Source organism: Zingiber officinale, chromosome 5B (genome assembly GCF_018446385.1).
Source record: "Zingiber officinale cultivar Zhangliang chromosome 5B, Zo_v1.1, whole genome shotgun sequence".
NCBI lineage: Eukaryota > Viridiplantae > Streptophyta > Magnoliopsida > Zingiberales > Zingiberaceae > Zingiber > Zingiber officinale.
The window spans coordinates 2,179,038-2,198,262 of NC_055995.1; the positions used below are offsets into that span (position 1 = coordinate 2,179,038).

Genomic DNA, 19,225 nt, shown 5'->3' on the forward strand with positions numbered 1-19,225 from the left:
GCAGCGTGGTAGCCGGCACTCAGCGTGGTAGCCGGCAGAGATATCCTCCCCGTCATCGTGTACCGGGAGATGAGAGCATTGAGCTCCCCCATTTATGATTTGGGGTCAGAGGACAGGAGTACTCCGACAGCATCCCGTCCACTCGGTCGCTCATCAGGAGCAGTGATGTCAGAGTGCACGGTCACCATATGCATTTATTGCATTTATTACTTGTGTTTGCTGCACTTATATACTGCATTTGGATGGATGCATATGTTTGACATGCATACAGGATTTATGACACTTTCGGTCTGACGACCTGATTTTTCTGATAGGTGGACCTGGTGAGTACAGTTCTCTTCAGCCCTCTTCCATTATGCATTACCTTCTTTTGTTCACTAGACTGTACTCCATAGTTATTACTATTTGTTATAGTTTACTATACATGTCAACTAGGTATCTGCTGAGTTGTTGAACTCACCCCGTGGACACTATCTTTTTCAGGTACTAGGTTGTTTATGGAGACGCTTGGAGTATCCTGGCTGCCGGTCCCCACATCACATCAAAAGACATGTCTACGCGTTTGTGTACTTTTACTTCGGTATTTATAATTGGTTTATTTAGCTTTGTGTTCCGATTTTATTTCTGGAATTGTTATATTGTTGTGTTGTGTTGTTGTGTGGTGTAAGCCTAGCCAGTTAGCAGTGATTTATTTGGTTTTGTATGGGCTAGTATTTTATGTTTTTCCGCTGTATTGGTTTTGATTTCAGCCGAGTGGGCTGTTTAAAATATATATAACTGCGTGATTGTTGTTATACTTGTCCAGCCGTGTAGGCTGAGATTGTTAACTGCGTGGTTGTGTATATATTCCAGCCGCATGTGGCTGATGTATATTGTATATGTAGAAATGCTTCAGATTGTCACCCGTACAGGGGAGGTGTTGCCGAAATTTCTTCGGACATGGACTTCCTCGGGGCGTGACAGTCATCCTTCTAAAATTTAGAGAAGATGGTTGGGATGAATTTTTTGTGAAAGTAAAGGTTTTTTTTTGAACGACATAATATTGAGATGCCTGATATGAGCTGTGGTTATAAAGTTAATCGTTATTGTCAACAACGGGATCATGTTATAGTTGAGCATCACTATCACTATGATATTTTTAATGCTGCAATAGATTTTCAAGTGATGGAACTAAATTGTAGATTCAGTGAGGCAACAATGGAACTTCTTGCTCTTTGTTCAGCTTTGGATCCTACTGATTCATTTAAAAAATTTAATATGGGCGATATTTGCAAGCTTGCATCAAAATTTTATCCGGCTGATTTTAGTCAACAAGAAATTCATGCTTTGAGAGTTGAATTGGAACACTATCAACTTGACATAGTTTGTGATCATGAGTTTCAACAAATTTCTACTCTTTCTGCATTATATAGAGAAATGATTGTGACTAAAAAGGCTGAGAGTTATGTTATGATTCAGAGATTGATTCGTCTTGTTTTAACTCTTCCTGTATCAACTGCAACTGCAGAGAGAGCCTTTTCATCCATGAAATTTCTCAAAACAGCACGTCGTAATAAGATGGATGATGATTTACTTTCTGATTGCATGATTCTCTATATAGAACGATAATTGTCTGAGAAAATAGATTTGGAATCAGTAATAGATGAGTTTTATATACTAAAATCTCGTCGAGCACAGCTTAAGTAAATGAAGTATTTTGTATGAAATTTGAACTATGTAAAAAGATATTGGGATATAAATATTATGTGTTTATTAAATGTTTAGTATATCTGTATATTTTATTATTGTCATAATTTAGCCAGAGCATTTAAAGTCTCTGGCTACACCATTGTAGACCGGGGATACGAAACCATGTATACCGTTATGGCAAATCCGGTCCGAATATTAACTTAGTACCACCCACGCAGCGGACCGTATTTCCAGCGATAAATAGAATTACCCGGATCGCAATGCGAATCTCCTAATCTTCGTACGCCGCCACTCCCCGCACAAGCTACTCTCTCCTCCTCAACGCCACCGCCACCATGGCCGCCGCCGCGGCCGATGTGTCCTCGCCTTTGTTCTCGTCTTCCAGTTGCCACCGTCATGTCTCTAGCAAGGCCAGGGCTCGAGGAGCGGAGACATTAACTACATCCCCCCTTTTCCGGAACCCTAATGTCCCCTTTCTCGCCCCCCGCCACCGCCATCCAGCGGTTGTGATCTCGTGCTCCACGACGGCTGGTGGAAGCGGGGAAAACCACCAGCAGCTGAAGATCCGGCGACCGGCGGACGAGAACATCCGCGAGGAGGCTCATCGTCGCGGTGAGGCGAGCGGCTCGCAGGGCTTCTCCGCTTGCTACGCGCCCTTCAACGCCCCTGCTGACTCTACCGAAACCTACTCCCTCGACGACGTGGTGTACCGCAGTCGCTCCGGCGGCCTCCTAGACGTTCGACATGATCTCTCGGCTCTAAAGCGCTTCCCGGGCTCCTACTGGCGTGACCTCTTCGATTCTCGCGTCGGCCGCACCACCTGGCCGTATGGGTCCGGGGTCTGGTCGAAGAAGGAATTCGTCCTCCCCGAGATCGATCCGGACCACATTGTCTCCCTCTTCGAGGGAAACTCCAACCTCTTCTGGGCAGAGCGCCTCGGCTGCGATCACCTCGGCGGCATGCCCGATCTCTGGGTCAAACATTGTGGCATATCCCACACGGGCTCCTTCAAGGACCTCGGCATGACTGTCCTTGTCAGCCAGGTTAATCGCCTTCGCCGCGATCCCCTCAACCGCCCGATTGCCGGCGTCGGGTGCGCTTCCACTGGAGACACGTCTGCTGCCCTGTCAGCCTACTGCGCTGCCGCTAGGATCCCCTCCATTGTCTTCCTCCCCGCGGATCGAATATCTCTCGCCCAGCTAGTCCAGCCGATTGCCAATGGCGCCACAGTGCTCTCCATCGACACTGATTTTGATGGTTGCATGCGCCTTATCCGCGAGGTCACGGCCGAGCTCCCCATCTACCTCGCTAACTCTCTCAACTCCCTCCGCCTCGAGGGCCAGAAAACCGCCGCCATTGAGATCCTGCAACAGTTCGACTGGGAGGTGCCTGACTGGGTCATCGTCCCAGGAGGCAATCTGGGCAACATCTACGCCTTTTACAAAGGTTTCGAGATGTGTCGGGAGCTTGAATTGGTCGACCGTGTGCCACGCCTTGTCTGCGCTCAGGCAGCCAACGCCAACCCTCTCTACCTGCATTATAAATCAGGGTGGGCTGACTTCAAGCCGGTAATCGCCGAAGACACATTTGCATCCGCCATCCAAATCGGCGACCCAGTCTCAATTGACCGTGCAGTTTTTGCCCTTGAGGCAACGGATGGTATTGTCGAGGAGGCAACTGAGGAGGAGCTTATGGACGCCATGTCTCTCGCCGACCGCACCGGCATGTTTGCCTGCCCTCACACCGGGGTCGCTCTCGCTGCATTGTTCAAGCTGAGGGAGAGGGGAGTGATTGGGACCAATGACCGCACCATAGTAGTTAGCACTGCTCACGGCCTCAAATTCGCACAATCTAAAGTTGAATACCACTCCAAGGAGATATCAGATATGGCTTGCCGGTATGCGAATCCACCTGTAAATGTGAAGGCTAATTTTGGTTCCGTCATGGATGTCTTGAAGAAGAAGCTTGATGTTAAGGTTGGGCTTTGAACAATGTGAGTTGTTTCAAATCTCAGATCCTTGTCTTATTTTTCAATAAGAAATTTGATCTAGGACACCAGTGCTTAGGAATCTCCCATTATTTCTTGACTTCTAAGATGAAGAGTTAGATAACTTTAGGATGCTATCTAGGTGAGTTTCTTTCAAACTTTGCCAATATGTTCCAACACCATTAGCTTCGGCTGAGTATTAAGATTGCTTTTGAGTTTGAGATTGCTGAAACACTTTTTCACCTTCTCTTTTCACCTGAATTGTGCTTCTAATCTGTGTGTTAATTATAATTGGAGTGATTACAATGAGATAGAGAAGTCATGCAGTAGCCAAACTCCATTGTTCAGTGAAGTCTTGCCCTACTAATTGTGATATCTGTTTGCTGCTTAAGATCCTTACCGGAGGTGAAAGTAGGAGTTTCAATTCGAGGTTTTTCTCAATTTCAATCGACTATGTACTCGACACCAATCAAGGGTCTCTGAATTTACATGTTCTTGAACTCAGAAACACCTAGAGGCATTACTAGGGATGTCTAACTCTGATAGGCTTAGAAGATGCTTTGATTATTCCAAACTATAACTAGACCAAATTTATTCTTGTTTTCATGGTTTTTAAAATGTGTATGCCTTTGTGATACCAAAGATATTCTATGCAGTCTTATGCTAAATAAACATAAATCTGTTGCTAATTTGATTCTTAATTCACTTGCTGATCCGGATGATTTCTGATTAGGTTTCCTCAGATAAAAGGTGTTGGAGATGGACTGCCTGAGTAGTGATCTGATGACCTTTTCTCCCTAAGTTATGCTTGCTTAGATGAAATGTTGTTTTTTGGTTCTTCAACTATGAAATAAGGTAATATTAATTTCGAGCAGGAAATTAACTGAGACAATGGCATCAACAGGCAAAACACTTCATCAGCAGCTCTCCAACCTATTTATGTAAACTGTTTTTTTTTCTCCTTATAAAATAGTTCATACATGTGGTGTGCTCTAAATAAAAAAAAATGATGAATACAAAATGTTATAAATAATTTTCTTAGTAAAAGGAAAGGCCAAAGGCTAGGAATCTATAATATATAAAATACACATGGGAGTGTGCTCCTATTTGATGAAGACAAGTTTGAGCTTGGGTTTTTTCAATAATTTCGAGAGCTTTATCATCTTGCTAGATTGGTAGAGATTTTCCCCTGTTACTCTAGCATGAATCTAAAAGTAAAAAGTAGGAGAGAAAAATGATCGAATGGTCATGTGAATTGGCTTGGAATTATCCTTGCAAGCACGCAAGGAATTTAACTTGCAACACAAAGCTATATTGTCAGTCTCATCTTGTCACAAGATAATCACATCACTCTCCTGCATTAAGGGACACTTTGCATCTTGTTAATGCTGCGTTGCAACATTGTAGCGTAATTACTAGTCGTCCACATGACGGGGGCGGTGAGGACGAGCGGATTCATTTTTTTGTCATCTTGAATTCATGTAGATGATTGAGAGTTTCTTGAATGTTCCATTCATTTCTTTTTATAATTTAGAAAATATTATGTGTTTTGGAAGTGTTCATTCGTTCTATGAATTTTTTTTTAATCAACAATCAGAATAAATCACATTTAGGTCTAATTTTTCAAACTTTTCATATGCATTGAGTGAAATTTGAACCATCATTATTTAAGGGAGTCTATTTCATCTTTTATAGTTGCACTATACTTTTAAGGGCTCATTTCAACCCCATTTATTTTTGTTAACCTAGATATCCAAGTCTTACTCACTTCATCTCCATTTTTTTTATATTAGATATCGAGATCTTACACTCGATTAATTCTGAAATAAACCGATTTGACTTATATTTCGTCTACTAATAAAATAGCTCTTATTACATCGTAGTTGTTGTCATTTTTTTCTAATTCAAATTTCTAGCTCTTGGAATTGGTTTACAGAAAATTTTCGTCAGCAACGGAGTAAATTTGAGAAATGCCAAGTTGCTCAACAATTGCAACTGAATTTTTTGAAATTAATTATGCTGAACAAATATCTTTGATGGAAATTAACCCTAGATGTTTTAACAATGTCATTATTATCTTGTCACTTATGTTGTGCTTGAGATTTCTACGCCCTAGTGTGCCCGGGATCACGGGAACAGATCTCTTGGTTCACAAATAAGTGGACCAGGGAATGAACTACTCCTAATTGCGGTCAGATCGTAACTATGATCCGATCACAATTGGTTACGATTTCTTCTTACGTTTACCATCCCCATTAGGTTATAGTTTGGGTCAGAGCGGGCGGCTGGAGACCGCCCCTGCTCAGTGTCCGACAACCTAGACACTTACCCACTTCCAGCGGCCTCTGGGCAACATTTAACCGCCCGTTCTGATCTAAACTATAACTTGGTGGGGACGGTTGATCCTATCCGGAATCTGAGTCAAATGAAGGCCGACTGAGATGGTGTTAGTGTTGACGGAGAGGCGACTTTGACACACTTATCATATGTGCACCGGAATAATGGGTCCCCAAATGGAACACAGGGACAATGGTGACGAAACCGGCGGTACTCAGACTCTGCGTACACTTAGACAAGCATACAGAGTGTTAGAGACTAGAAATCAGAAAAAAAAAAAGTCCCCTGCGTAGGCTCTCCGACGCTCTAGTCAGGTACTTTTCCCCCAGAAGAAAAGTGTATAAAGGAAAAAAGAACTGTAGAAGACGAGTGTGAATGTGCGCGTACCTGGCTAAGAAAGAGGACCTCACTTTTTATATGACGCTGAGTACCTTTAAAGCCTTCATGTTGTCAGAGAATATCGGGTGTCAGGACCTGTCGGGTGAGAGAGGGTGTACGATGGCCTCTTATTGGTGGAAGGAGGTTTCATTCGCAAGTGACAGCAGACCATTGAAATATTCCCTGACGTATGACAGTTATTCCTTGACATTGTTGTTCTTAGTGCTTTCTACCCCGTCCGGGTGTAGCTACAGACAACTCGGGCTGACCGCTCAGATATGTCACCCGACTTGAGTCTTGATGAGGAGGATGAGCTGTGACGAGGAACCTATTTTTCACGACTTGATCGCTAAAGTGCCAGTCGGGAGTTATCTTAGTAAAAGTACCAGGCCTGGTTATACGGTCCGAGCTGGGGAGGTCCGATAAATCGAGGACAGGTCAGGAATAGCACAAGTTCCATCTTACATCTCAGATCTGGGGGACCTGTCTTGCTTGTGCCCGACTAGAAATTATACGTCTGATGACGTGAGGCGGTACAACTCCCTCTTTCTCTTGACTGTCACCTTCTCTTAACTTTTGATTGTCAGATTCCCTTGACTATTGACTGCCCTTGCCTGTCACGTCCACTTGACTTTTGATTGCCTAGTCTTATCGGGCCCCACATTAATATATTTCATGTGGGAATATATTAATCCATGAAACAAACCCTAATGTTTCAGATTCTCATACTAAACTGAGTTATCTTTTGTAATTAGATGATGATTTCATGCTCCTATCAAGACCTTATACACTTGCTACTTTGCTAGTCTGTTACATAGTGTGTTTTTTTTTTCAAATGCAGCAATGATATGTTGTCTGAGTAAAATTATAGTAGCCAGTTAAGCTGAAATTTGAGAGCTTATTTCCTCTTTCCTTCTGTTCTTTCGTCTCAGTGCCGTGGGGGATGCTTGTGCTGCAATGGATGAATGGGTCCACAATTCTCAAGCAGAGACTTCGCTTAGCAGTATTCTTCCTTGCATTGATGAGCAACCCAAAAATCTGACATTGTACCAGAGTAAAGAAGTCATCGTCCAGCTCGTTAATGTGGTTAACACTGTGATATATTCTTAAGTTAGATCCACATCTTTCTGATGCCATCGTCTTCTGATGCCATCTCTCTGCTCTCCTTATGATTCTAGCCTTCATGACCGACACTGCAATCCTGAAGAGGTTTCATTGGTGAATTCCTCAATGGTATGTGTGTCGGCTGCCAATTATTCCCTTTCTCATTTAGCAAGTGTTTGAAAATTCAGTAGCAATCATATCCATATTACTTTAGTTTCAAGATGATTTCCATGACTCTGACGATCATACAAACTGTCTGTTATTACCTTGCTCATATCCAATCCGTTTGTGGGTGATTTCAGGTTTGGCAAAACTACACTTGCATCGTCTCTGATTCAGAACTCTGTGCCACTCCTGGTAGGGTGACTCCCGACATTTACAAGCAGTTGGCTGCAGCTGTAAATGTGAGTTGCGCTCATGATCACTACATGTCATTCCTGATCAGCCTTCAGAACTGCCAATCCGTGAAAGAAACTTTTGACTTGATCACAACTTTCTTTTGCCCCCAGCTGGAGCTTGATCTCCGCGTGATGAATGCCGGACTAGACCTTATCTCCGCTGGAGTCAAGCTTTGTCTCATCTTCTCGGTTCATCTTCTCGGTTTTGTATGCAAACCGCCCCCAAAGGGAGGAGGTGTTTGCGAAACCTTATGAAACAAAGCCCCCAGCAGTGAATCAAACTCCCTCCCCATCTTAGTGAACCATCTCTGTAGTCTAGTTACAATTTTCCAGCATCTAAAACTTTTGTGGATGAAATGCACGTTTCAAGTAAATCTTCCACATTTTCGATGAGTTTCTATCACAGGGTAATTTCTACCTTAGAAATTTCCTATGCGGCAACCAAGTACCCCTCTTGATTTAGCCTATAATTGCACCACCGATGTGCTAGAAAATGCACTAGATAAGCACCAGTAAAAACAAGTCAACATACAAGAAAAAACTTCCAACGTTTTGTATTAATACTAAAGGATTACAAGTGAACTTTTTTAACAGATTGCTCATACATTCCTTTCATGTCCCTTTGTCATTGCCCAACCATGCCTATTTATAATTCATAGGCAGAAGTTGTCATGACGGTTACAAGCAGTTGCATGGTAGTTTTCTCAACTACCATACCACATGTCCCAAACTGCCATCCATATCATTTGTTGCTTTGACACCATGTCAAAGGCCAGCATGCACTCTTGTGCTTGGTCCATGGTTCTATTTCATGGGCTTGGGCTGAATAGTCACTTTGTTGCATCATTCTTCATGCTGCATTGCATGCACCTGTTGCATGCCATGTCTCACGTTTCCGCAAGTCATGCTTGGTCAAATGTTCAGATTTCGCACGTCCAACCTTTGCATCTGATCACCACTGTCAAGTCGACCTCCTGTTCGACTTGTGCTTGGACAACCCTCGTGCGCTACCACAAATTCATCCGTTGCTTGGCATGCTTTGCGCACATGTCCACTATACTGGATCTAAGGAGCAATGAGTTAATCCTTATGTCCAACCATGCCATCAAATCAAGGAGCTAACAGTTCCCCATGGTAACTTGGTTTGCACTTGTGTTTCTGATATGTGTTCGATTGATGATACAAACTGAAAGTTGATGAACTCTTTCATAATCAAAGTTGGGTTCATGGGATGACTAAGCTAGGAATGAAAATATTTTCCCCGGGTTAAGTCCTCTAGATAATTAATAAGATATTTAAGGATTAAATTTTAATTGTGACGTATTATATATATATTTTTTCAATGGGACGATAATTCTAAAAAAACTAGTTGCTTGAATAGATTTTAGCATTTTTCAATTTATCCAAGTGGTTGGTAAAAATTTTTTATAGAGTAGATTGTTTTATCTTTAAAATAGTTAAAATCGTTCTATCTTTAAAATAGTTGAAGAGTTGGATATTTAGATTAGCAAAAATAGGAATGAACATACTGTGTAGAAAATATTTTCTATTTTCTTAATTAAAATCTCATGATTTATTGGCAAAGGTCACTAATGCACACAAGGTTCTGACATGCTATTTTGAATCACCATCTTTTGTCATGAGTTTATTAATAAAAAGGTTATTAAAGCAAAGTGGTTACTGATATTTTAGTTCATATTTTTTAAAAGAAATTCTAGAAAAAAGGAAAATAATATTTATAATTCACTTTGTCCATCCCTCACTTCTAATAAGTTTAAATGACATTTTTTCAAAAAAAAATGGGAAATAAATCTGTTTAACGCCGAGCAAGATACATGGGCTGGGCCGTAATATTAGATTAGCACTAAATGGGCCGTAGAGGCTTATCGTGGCGAGTCGTGTCCTTGGTTGACACGCCTAACCAGTTGGGGGATCGGGAATGACAGTGACGAGTCGTCACTGTCATTCACTGACGAGGGCAGAGTCGTTCATATCCAACGCACTACTTCTCAGGTCGACGAAACCTGTACGCTGTCTCTGAACCTGGGTTGCCACTGCGGGTAAGTGAATACTGGCCATGGCTGGGGAAGGAGAACTCAGAACCTCCACCAAGGGCTCCGAAGATGATTTGCCCATCTTGAGCAGCATCGTCAGTCTATTACAGGTGATGCCTTCAGGCTACTTTGTGATTGCGACTAAGATCTGCCAAGAGCGTTAAAATTTGATTTGTTTTTTTTTATTGTTGATTATTTTACATATTTGTGATAGGATGACGTTTTCATTTTCTTTCTTTTCAGCAAATTCATGCATGTGATTGCAGCTTTCAGTCCTTTTGTGGATGTAGGAAGAAGAGCAGGATGAGAACTTATACATGCATAGTTTTTTTTTGATAATTTTTAATCTGAAGTTTCCGTTGATCGATGGAGGCCTAGACGTTGAATGCATTCTTCTACAATGTTTCTTCTCAATCAATTTATTAGAAACATTGGAAGTTTGTTTACTCTGTTTCAGTTTGGTGGAATTCTCCGGCCACTGGATTTTAAAATAATCATTGCCTTTTGTCTCCTTGCATTGATAGTTCTATGCTATTTTCTCTATGCCTTGATAAATAGTGGGAAACCAGCAAGGATTTGATCAGGTGATATTTATTCCTTTATAATGGGATCTTTTTCTCGGGCTGTTAATATATCATTGCGAGTTTATATAAGGTTTGTTTTCTACATAGGATTGTTCACTATGTCATCGGATGTTTGATAGATTTATTTGTTTTGCAGTCGAACCTTCTTGTCTATCATAGGTGGTGTGGTTGCTGGGATATGGGGATTTACTGGCTTGGCAGGATTTATCTTCTATTTCTTGGTCATGGCAGCTGCTTCTTTGTGTCTGGCAGCCAAAGCAAAATTTTCTGTCAACAAATACTTTGATTCTTGGAACAGGATATTGCTTGATGGAGCTTTTGGTGGACTACTGGTATGCTTCCAGTAGTATTTTTTTTTTTATATATATAGTAGAATGTATGCTGATGTTCTTGCTGACTTTTCCTATGGTTTTGCACTGAATTTATGTTGGAACAAGCAAAGTATTCTGTTAGCATATGCATCTATTTAACTTCTTTAGTCTATGAAATTGGGAGAGCTTGAACTGCCAGGGGTTGAGGATGGTTCACACTTTGTACACTTGACTTTCAACAAAGTTTTTCTTGAGTTGTAGAGTGACAATGAGAATTCTTGCCTCATTAGTGGTTCTCTGAAGTTTGCTGTACTGACACTCTACTCCTATCTACCTTCAAGTTATCTCCCAACTATGCCATTGCAAATTATTGCTCAATTTGACAATCTTCTTTACTAAGGTTTGTAGGTTGATATTTTTAGCACTACTATACACGTCAAAAAAAATTATCTTTTACCAAGTTATTTGATCATTGAATACAACTTTCTTTCTATTAATGATGTTTTGGAGAATACAACTTTGTCAAAAGATGTGCAATCATGAAACAAGCATTCTACTGCTTACTTTAGAGTATGGTAGATGATCCGGTAGTAAGAGCAGGGGGCCCCGCCATGGGAAGTCAACGCTACGTGGAAGCCATAGTGGTAGTCGTCCGTCCGGAGAGGGCAGGGTCCGACCGGCCGATGGAATCGAACGCCCGGAGAGGGATGGGTCCGATCGGCTTGCCGACCGAACGATATACAGCTGATGGTTAAAGGCGCCCTGTCGAAAGTAGGGTTCCGACGCTCAGGGGAAAAGGTCGTGGGCCGAGTGGACCCCACGCTCGGCCAAAGCCATAAGGTAACACTGCTAATAGTCCCCATAAAGCATGTGATGGAGAATCTCCCCAAGTAAACCACCGCATATGTCCGGCCGGATGTTGAGGGAGTTGTCCGGACGCTAGATCCGGAGCAAAGGGAAAAGGACAAGGGAGGTCTTTCTCTTTCACGTTTAGGCCATGCTCCAAATCTTGTGACAGGAGATTCTTCTGTCCCATCGAGGACATGCTTGATCTGTAGCAGTATGAGTTTTCCGACAACCGCATACCGAGGAAAGGACAGAGGACACATACGCACCGGTATGTGTGCCCTAACCCTTCACAACTCTATATAAAGAGCCTCACTTCACGCGTTCGAGACTTTGGGAGCCACCTTTTCATCGCTGCTTACTGACTTGCCGGAGGGTCGCCGCCGAACCCCTTCCTGCCGACTTCGCAGTTCGCGGAGCTTCGCTCTAGCAACAAGAGCCACGTCAAGAGTCGAAGAGCGCCCGTGCCAGTCATTCATCGATTCAAATTCTGACAGATCACTGCGCCTGTGGAACGCCTCGCATCCGACCGAAACAATGGATGAGGCCGGACGACAACACACGGTGACGCTGACGGAAGAACTCGACGCCCGTCGAGATAAGGGCCGCAAACTTGGGAGCAAAACAAAGCATCCGCCGAGCCGAGCAACAAGCAACATCTGCGGGTGGCCGAGCGGAAGCACCTCAAGCCACTCGCATTCCATCGGGTCTTATTTCGCACCCCTGCATCTCGAAGAGATAGAGGATCTTCTTCGATGAAATGCCTAAGCGAGACGACGTAAAGGGAAAGCCCCAGCGGACGATCCCGAGCGGATCAATCGTCAATTTTCGAGGCTATTCTACGAGACCCTCCGCCTAGCACTACGTGCCTCCGACGATCGGGCGAGTACAATGGAACAACGGACCCGATGATCATCCGGGTAAGTTTGATAACAGCTACGCCCATCAATATACGGATGGAGTAAAGTGCCGAGTCTTTCTTACCACTCTCTGGAATCGGCTCAACGGTGGTTTCGGAGGTTGCCTGACGGATCCATCACAAGCTTCAAGGACTCGAACGGCCTTCCTCCACCACTTCGCTAGCAGCAGACGTTAGAGCGTGAGACTATTCGCCATCAAGCAAGAGCCGAGAGAATCGCTGCGAGCATCCAGCGGTTCAACAAGGTGGCAATGGACATTCCAACGGCCACCGGAAACGATGATGAATGCCTTCACGCAAGGTCGCGGTGGCGATTTTTCCGATCACTCATTCGAAAGCCCCGAGATTATGATCCCATGCTACACCGAGCCAATGAATACATCAACGTGGAGGAAGCGCAAGCGGCCAGGAAAAAAGAAACACCAACCGAACGGGCTCCACCTGCCGAGCGGAAACCCTTCGCCGCTCATCAACCGCCGAAAGGACCAAGGGTCGAAGCAATCCGCTCCCCTCGTGCGAGGTCCCAAGTGCAAGAAGTATCTGCCGCTCGGAGCAAGCCAAAGAAGAAATGGACCCCTATGTTATGCTCCTTCCACCGGACGGACACGCACAACACGAGGGATTGTCGAAGTCTTCCCTTCGTGGCTAATCCCGTTCCCAGGAGTGTCGAACGACGGTCTCCTTCCATCGACAGGAGACAAAGGATCCATGAAGCCGACCGGACCCGCACCGAGAGGCGACATCAACAGACGCCCGATCGACACCGATCTCCAAGACAGGAGAATCGCCGAGCGTCCAGAGATCGGTCCCGACCATCCACTCGGGAAGAGCAAAATAGGAGCAATACTTCTCGGGGCGAGATCAACGTTATTGCTGGTGGGCCGACCGGAGGTGACTCCAACCGAGCCAGAAAGACGGGCGTCCGGTAGCTCCAGATCCACGCGGTTGGTTGCAGCCAGGAAATCACTTTGGGCCCGGGGACTTAGAAGGAGTCAAGTGCCCACGACGGCGCTCTGTTCATTAAAGCGGTAATAGCAAATTACACTATTCACCGCATATTTGTTGACACAGGAGCTCGGTCAACATCATATTCAAGAAGGCGTTGATCACCGCAAATCGATCGAGGCTGAGTTCTATCCATGACGACACCTCTCTACGGGTTTACAAGGAATGAAGTTCAGTCAATCGGGTAAGTTAGTTGTGCTACCTCTCTGGAGAAAGCCTCTTCCTACAACATCATTTTGGGGCGACCGGCGCTCAGCGAATTCCGAGCGGTCGTCTCAACCTTCCACCAGAAGATGAAGTTCCCCGTCGAAGACAAGGTGGGAAAAGTACGGGGAGATCAGTTAGCGGCTCGGCGATGCTACATCGAGATGGTCCGAGCCGAATCCAACTCCGCTCGAAAGGCGCCCTGAATCGAGGTGAATGCCATCACTGAAAAGCCACCCTCTTTAATTTATGAAGAAAAAGAGGAAGTGCAGATTCATCCGACCCGATTGGAGTCCACGACTTTTATTGCGTCCGATCTGGAGGAGAAACAGAAAGAAGAACTGATCCAATGCCTCCAAAAGAATCATGATGTCTTCGTCTGGTCGACACACGAGCCGAATTTCGCCGAGCATAGCGAAGACGAGTTACATGTCCGACCGGACGCCGACCAAAAGGTAGAAAAGGGATTTCGAGCGTAATGCCATCATCCGGCGGAAGTCGAGAAACTTCGGAGGCAGCCATATACGAGAAGTACGCCCCGAGCCGGTCAGCAACGAGTATTAGTCTCTAAGCCGGCAACATGGAGAGTCTGCATCGACTTTCGGGACTTAAACAGAGCATGCCCCAAAGATTTTATCCCCGCTCGAATAGATCACCGGTGGATTCTACTACCGGTCATGAATTAATCTGACGCCGACGCCTACCGTGGTTATCACCAAGCCGCCTGAAGATCAAGATAAAGTCACCGCGACGCCGACACCTATTGCTATAATGTGATGTCGTCGGATCAAGAACGCGGAGCCACATACCAACGTTTGATGAATAAAGTGTTTAGAGAGCAGATCGGAATCTAGAAGTTTATGTGACGACATTCTCATTAAGTCCGTCCGAGCGCCAATCTCTTCAAGGACACGGAGGAAACCTTCCAACGCGTAAGTACGGAGTCAGTTAAATCCCTGTGCCTGCTCGAGCAAAAGGAGGGCGTCGGGTATATAGTGACCGAACGGGAATCAAGCAATCCCAGGAAGGTGAAAGCTCTACAAGATATGCCACCTCCAAGAAATACAAGAGAAGTGCGAAGGTTAACCGCTTTGTCAGATTCATCTCCAAAACCGTCGACCGAGCCTACCATTCTTCAAGATCTGCGCAAGGCTAAGTTCAGTGGGATGAAGAATGCGACCGAGCGTTCGGAGAATTGAAGACATATCTTAATTCCCTGCCTGTACTTGCTAAGCCGATCGGGGGTGAGTCACTTTATATTTATCTGTCTTCAACTGAGCATGCTGTAGGCTCAGCACTTGTGAGGGAGAGCGGCGAAGAGCAGCCGGTGTATTTTCTGAGCCACATTTTAAAAGATGCTGAATCTCGTTACACTGGGCTCGAGAAGTTGGCCTTCGCTCTGATTCTAGCCTCTCGGCGCCTTCGACCATATTTCTTGGCTCACACCATTATAGTCCGGACGAACAGTCCACTGGGAAGAGTACTGTTGAATCCATAAGCGTCCGGACGGCTCACCAAGTGGACGACAGAACTAAGTGAATTTGACATCCAATACCAGCCCCGCTCGGCGATCAAAGCGCAATCCTTGGCTGATTTTGTGACCGAAGTGCAAAGGCCAGAGCCGGAAGCTATGTGGAGAATATATGTGGATGGGTCGTCCACTCGTCTCGGGAGTGGGATTGGAGTATTGCTGCTCTCACCTCAAGAAGAGAAGATGCATCTATCCGTCCGATTGGATTATAAAGCTACCAACAATGAAGCAGAGTATGAGGCCCTCATAGCCGGATTGCAGGCAGCTCAGCATGTTGGCGCCGGTCGGGTAACGCTTCATTCTGATTCGCAATTGGCCACGCAGCAACTCTCTAGTGCATTTGAAATTAACAGCGCCCGGCTCAAGCACTATGCTGATGCATTTGGGAAACTTAAAGTCAATTTCAGAGAAGTTATCGTCCAGAAGATACCCAGAGCAGAAAACCAAGCAGCCGATGAGTTAGCCAAACTCGCAAGCTCAATAACGTCGGTCGCCATTCAGCAACCAATTGAAAAAGTACGGCTGGTGGCGCACGTCGACCGGATGGAAGGCCTCACGTTTCCAAGCGACTGGAGGACACCCATCATAGTGTTCCTCCGCTCGGGAGCTACATCGGCCGACCGGAATGAGGCCCAACTACTAAGAAGGAGAGCCGGTTGGTTCACACTCATCGGCGATCAGCTTTACAAAAAAGCATTCTCACGTCCGCTGTTGAAATGTGTAAGCTCGGAAGACTCAGCTTACATTCTCCAAGAAGTACATCAAGGATCATGCGGAGGTCATCCGGGCGGATGATCATTGGATAAGAAGATCTTGCTAGCTGGATACTTTTGGCCAACCCTACAAGCAGACGCCGCTCGGACCGTATCAACATGCCTGTCGTGCCAGAAGTACCATAATTCCTACCACCGACCGGCAGAGGAAATGAAGGCATCAACAGTTTCATGTCCGTTCGACCAATGGGGAATGGATATCGTTGGTCCGTTCCCGATGGCGACCGGGCAGCGGAAATTTTTGCTAGTGGCGGTTGATTATTTTTCCAAGTGGGTGGAAGCCGAGCCGCTAGCCAGGATCACCGAACAGATGGTTAAAAAATTTATATGGCAGCACATCATATGTCGGTTCGGCATCCCTCGTCGACTGATTTCCGACAACGGACGGCAATTCACAGGCAAAATTCTCGAAGATTGGTGCCAAAGCTTCGGCATTGAACAGCACTTCACATCTGTAGCCTATCCCCAAAGCAACGGTCAAGCCGAAGTAGCCAATCGGGAAATTCTTCGTATTCTGCGCGCTCGGCTCGATCATTTAGGAGGAAGTTGGGTAGATGAAGTGCCGGGCGTTTTATGGGCCATCCGAACGACTCCTAAGGAAGGAACTGACGTCACACCTTTCCATCTGGTGTACGGCGGCGAAGCGGTCATTCCGGTTGAAGTCGGCGTCGAGTCCGTCCGGGTCCTAAGTTACGATGAAGGCAACGCCGAGCGGAGGAACATGGAGCTGGATTTGGTTGACGAGGAGCGAGCCAAGGCATCCGTCGGTGATGGCGATCAAGAACGGATGAAGCAAAACTACAACCGGCTATTCCTGTATCATTCCGTGTCATGATCCGTCTGAAGAAAGTCAAGCCGGCGACGCGGCAAGCTTCAAGCTCCGTGGGTAGGTCCTTCAAAGTCATCGAAAACTCCGCCGCCAGATTATCCGGAGGATGAAGACGGTCAGCCTAGATAGCCGTGGAGCGAACCGCCTCCACTTTACCGGCGGGTGAAAGGTGTGCCAATGTAAATCATCCTGTGCTTTTTCAACTGAATACTTGAAATGCAGAAATGAAAATCAAGAGAACAAATATAAGGCATCGCCGACGAGAACGAAGGCCCCGAGCCGCTTGGCCGGAGGTATAGAAGGCCCGTTCGGACGGAGGTAAATTATCTGAGTCAAGCGCTCGACAACGAAGGCCCCGAGCTGCTCAGCCGGAGGTATAGTATCTGAAGGCCTCGTGCCGCTCGGCCGGAGGTAAATTATCTGAGCCAAGCGCTCGACAACGAAGGCCCTGAGCTGCTAAGCCGGAGGTATATTGTATGAGCCAAAGGCTCAATTCCGAAGACCCTGTGCCGATTCGGCCAGGTAAACGTTGTCCAAAATTAGGCTTAAAAGCCCGACGAGCTCCGTCGTTAAAGATCGAGAGCCGCGCCGACCGGCTATAAATATCCACGCCGTCGAGCTCCGACGTTAAATATCGAGAGACGAGCCGACGTCTATAAATAATTCGAACGGAAGACCGACGAGCTCCGTCGTTAAAGATCGAGAGCCGCGCCGACCGGCTATAAATATCCGCGCCGTCGAGCTCCGACGTTAAATATCGAGAGACGAGCCGGCGTCTATAAATAATCCGAACGGAAGACCGTCGAGCTCCGACGTTAAATATCGAGAGACGGGCCGGCGTCTATAAATAATCCGAGCGGAAGACCGTCGAGCTCCGACGTTAAATATCGAGAGACGAGCCGGCGTCTATAAATAATCCGAACGGAAGACCGTCGAGCTCCGACGTTAAATGCCGAGAGACGAGCCGGCGTCTATAAATAATCCGAGCGGAATATCGTCGAAACTGCGATTATCCGTATTCTCCGCCGATATCGTTCGACCGATTCAAAGTTCCGCTCGGACTCAAGGCACAAAGGTTCTGGTCGGTCTATAGCGAGCGACTCTTGATAGCAACACAGAATGATAGTTGTCCGATCGGAAGGGCTTGGCATATGCCGAAGGTAGGATAATAGGCGAGCGGGTAACACACATATTAGCAAAGGGACAAAGTGCAAGAAGATAGAGTGCACGAAAGGAAAGCATTTCATTGAAATTAAAACCTTGGGCCGAGTGGCCTAAGTACAAAAAAGGTTCATATTCAGCCGAGCGGCCAAATTACAATAATTACTCAATATAGTCGTAGAGGTCCCTCGGAATATTGCTCAGGAGCTCCACCTGATCGCCGGCTGGAATATTGGTGGACTCCGGAAGAAGGCCCTTCGACTTCAGATAGGTCATGGTGGCCGTAATGGCCAAGTCGAAAGCTGAGTACATCCGCTCGCAAATTTTCTCCGAGAATTCAGGCGATCGGATGTGGTTTTGTTGAAGAGCAGCCACTCGGCTCGGCTCGGCATCCTGGTATTCTTTGAAGGCCGCCTGGGAGCTTGTGAGGGCCTCATTCAGATGCTCAATCTTCTCCGTGTCGGCCGAGCGGCCCACCTTCTCTCGGTCGAGCTGCTCCGTCAGCTCCTTTATCTTCAACTCCAGCCCCGCCTCAATCTTTTCTCCATCGCCGAGATAGCAGATTCTTCCGGAGTGGTGGTATTATACCGTGACGTTGACTTCGTCGACTTCTCGCCGCCGACGCTGTGTTCGACCTGCACTTCTCCTTCGCCGACGCGTAGAACTTCAGCACCGGCATCGCTGGCGAGCTCCGGCAACGGCCCACCGCCGGAATTATCTCGCTATCGCCTGCTTCATGAAGGCCGCATCTCGTAATCCGGGTGCGCGCACCAGAGGCCGACCACCATCATCCTCTCCATCTCCTCCCCGTCGAACTTACCCCGTAGCCTCCCGTCGGCCGCCTCCAGAACCCTTCTCCGGCCGTAGAGCCCCCACACCCACTCCACTAGCCTGACGTCACTCTCGGCCGGTCGCCTCCCGCAAGCGATCTCCAGCATCACGACCCCGAAGCTGTACACGTCGGACTCCCTGCCGGCTTTCCCGGCGGCGACGCATTCCGGCGCCAGGTACCCCATCGTCCCGGCGGCCGCCGTCGTCTGCGATCCCCTGTCGTGGCCGACGAGCCTCGCGAGGCCGAAATCTCCCAGCTTGGCGTTGAGGGCGGAGTCCAGCAT

General features: G+C 46.3%; 1 protein-coding gene and 1 pseudogene across 1 annotated transcript; one reads left to right on the forward strand and one right to left on the reverse strand.

The window, feature by feature from the left end:
- Positions 1 to 1,945: 1,945 nt before the first annotated feature.
- Positions 1,946 to 4,657, forward strand: LOC121983900 (threonine synthase, chloroplastic-like). Its single transcript, XM_042536587.1, has 2 exons — positions 1,946 to 3,682; positions 4,410 to 4,657. The coding sequence occupies exon 1, from the start codon at positions 2,025 to 2,027 to the stop codon at positions 3,675 to 3,677; it is 1,653 nt and encodes a 550-aa protein (XP_042392521.1). The 5' UTR covers positions 1,946 to 2,024; the 3' UTR covers positions 3,678 to 3,682; positions 4,410 to 4,657.
- A 14,175-nt stretch (positions 4,658 to 18,832) lies between these two features.
- LOC121987972 lies at positions 18,833 to 19,225 on the reverse strand (annotated as a pseudogene).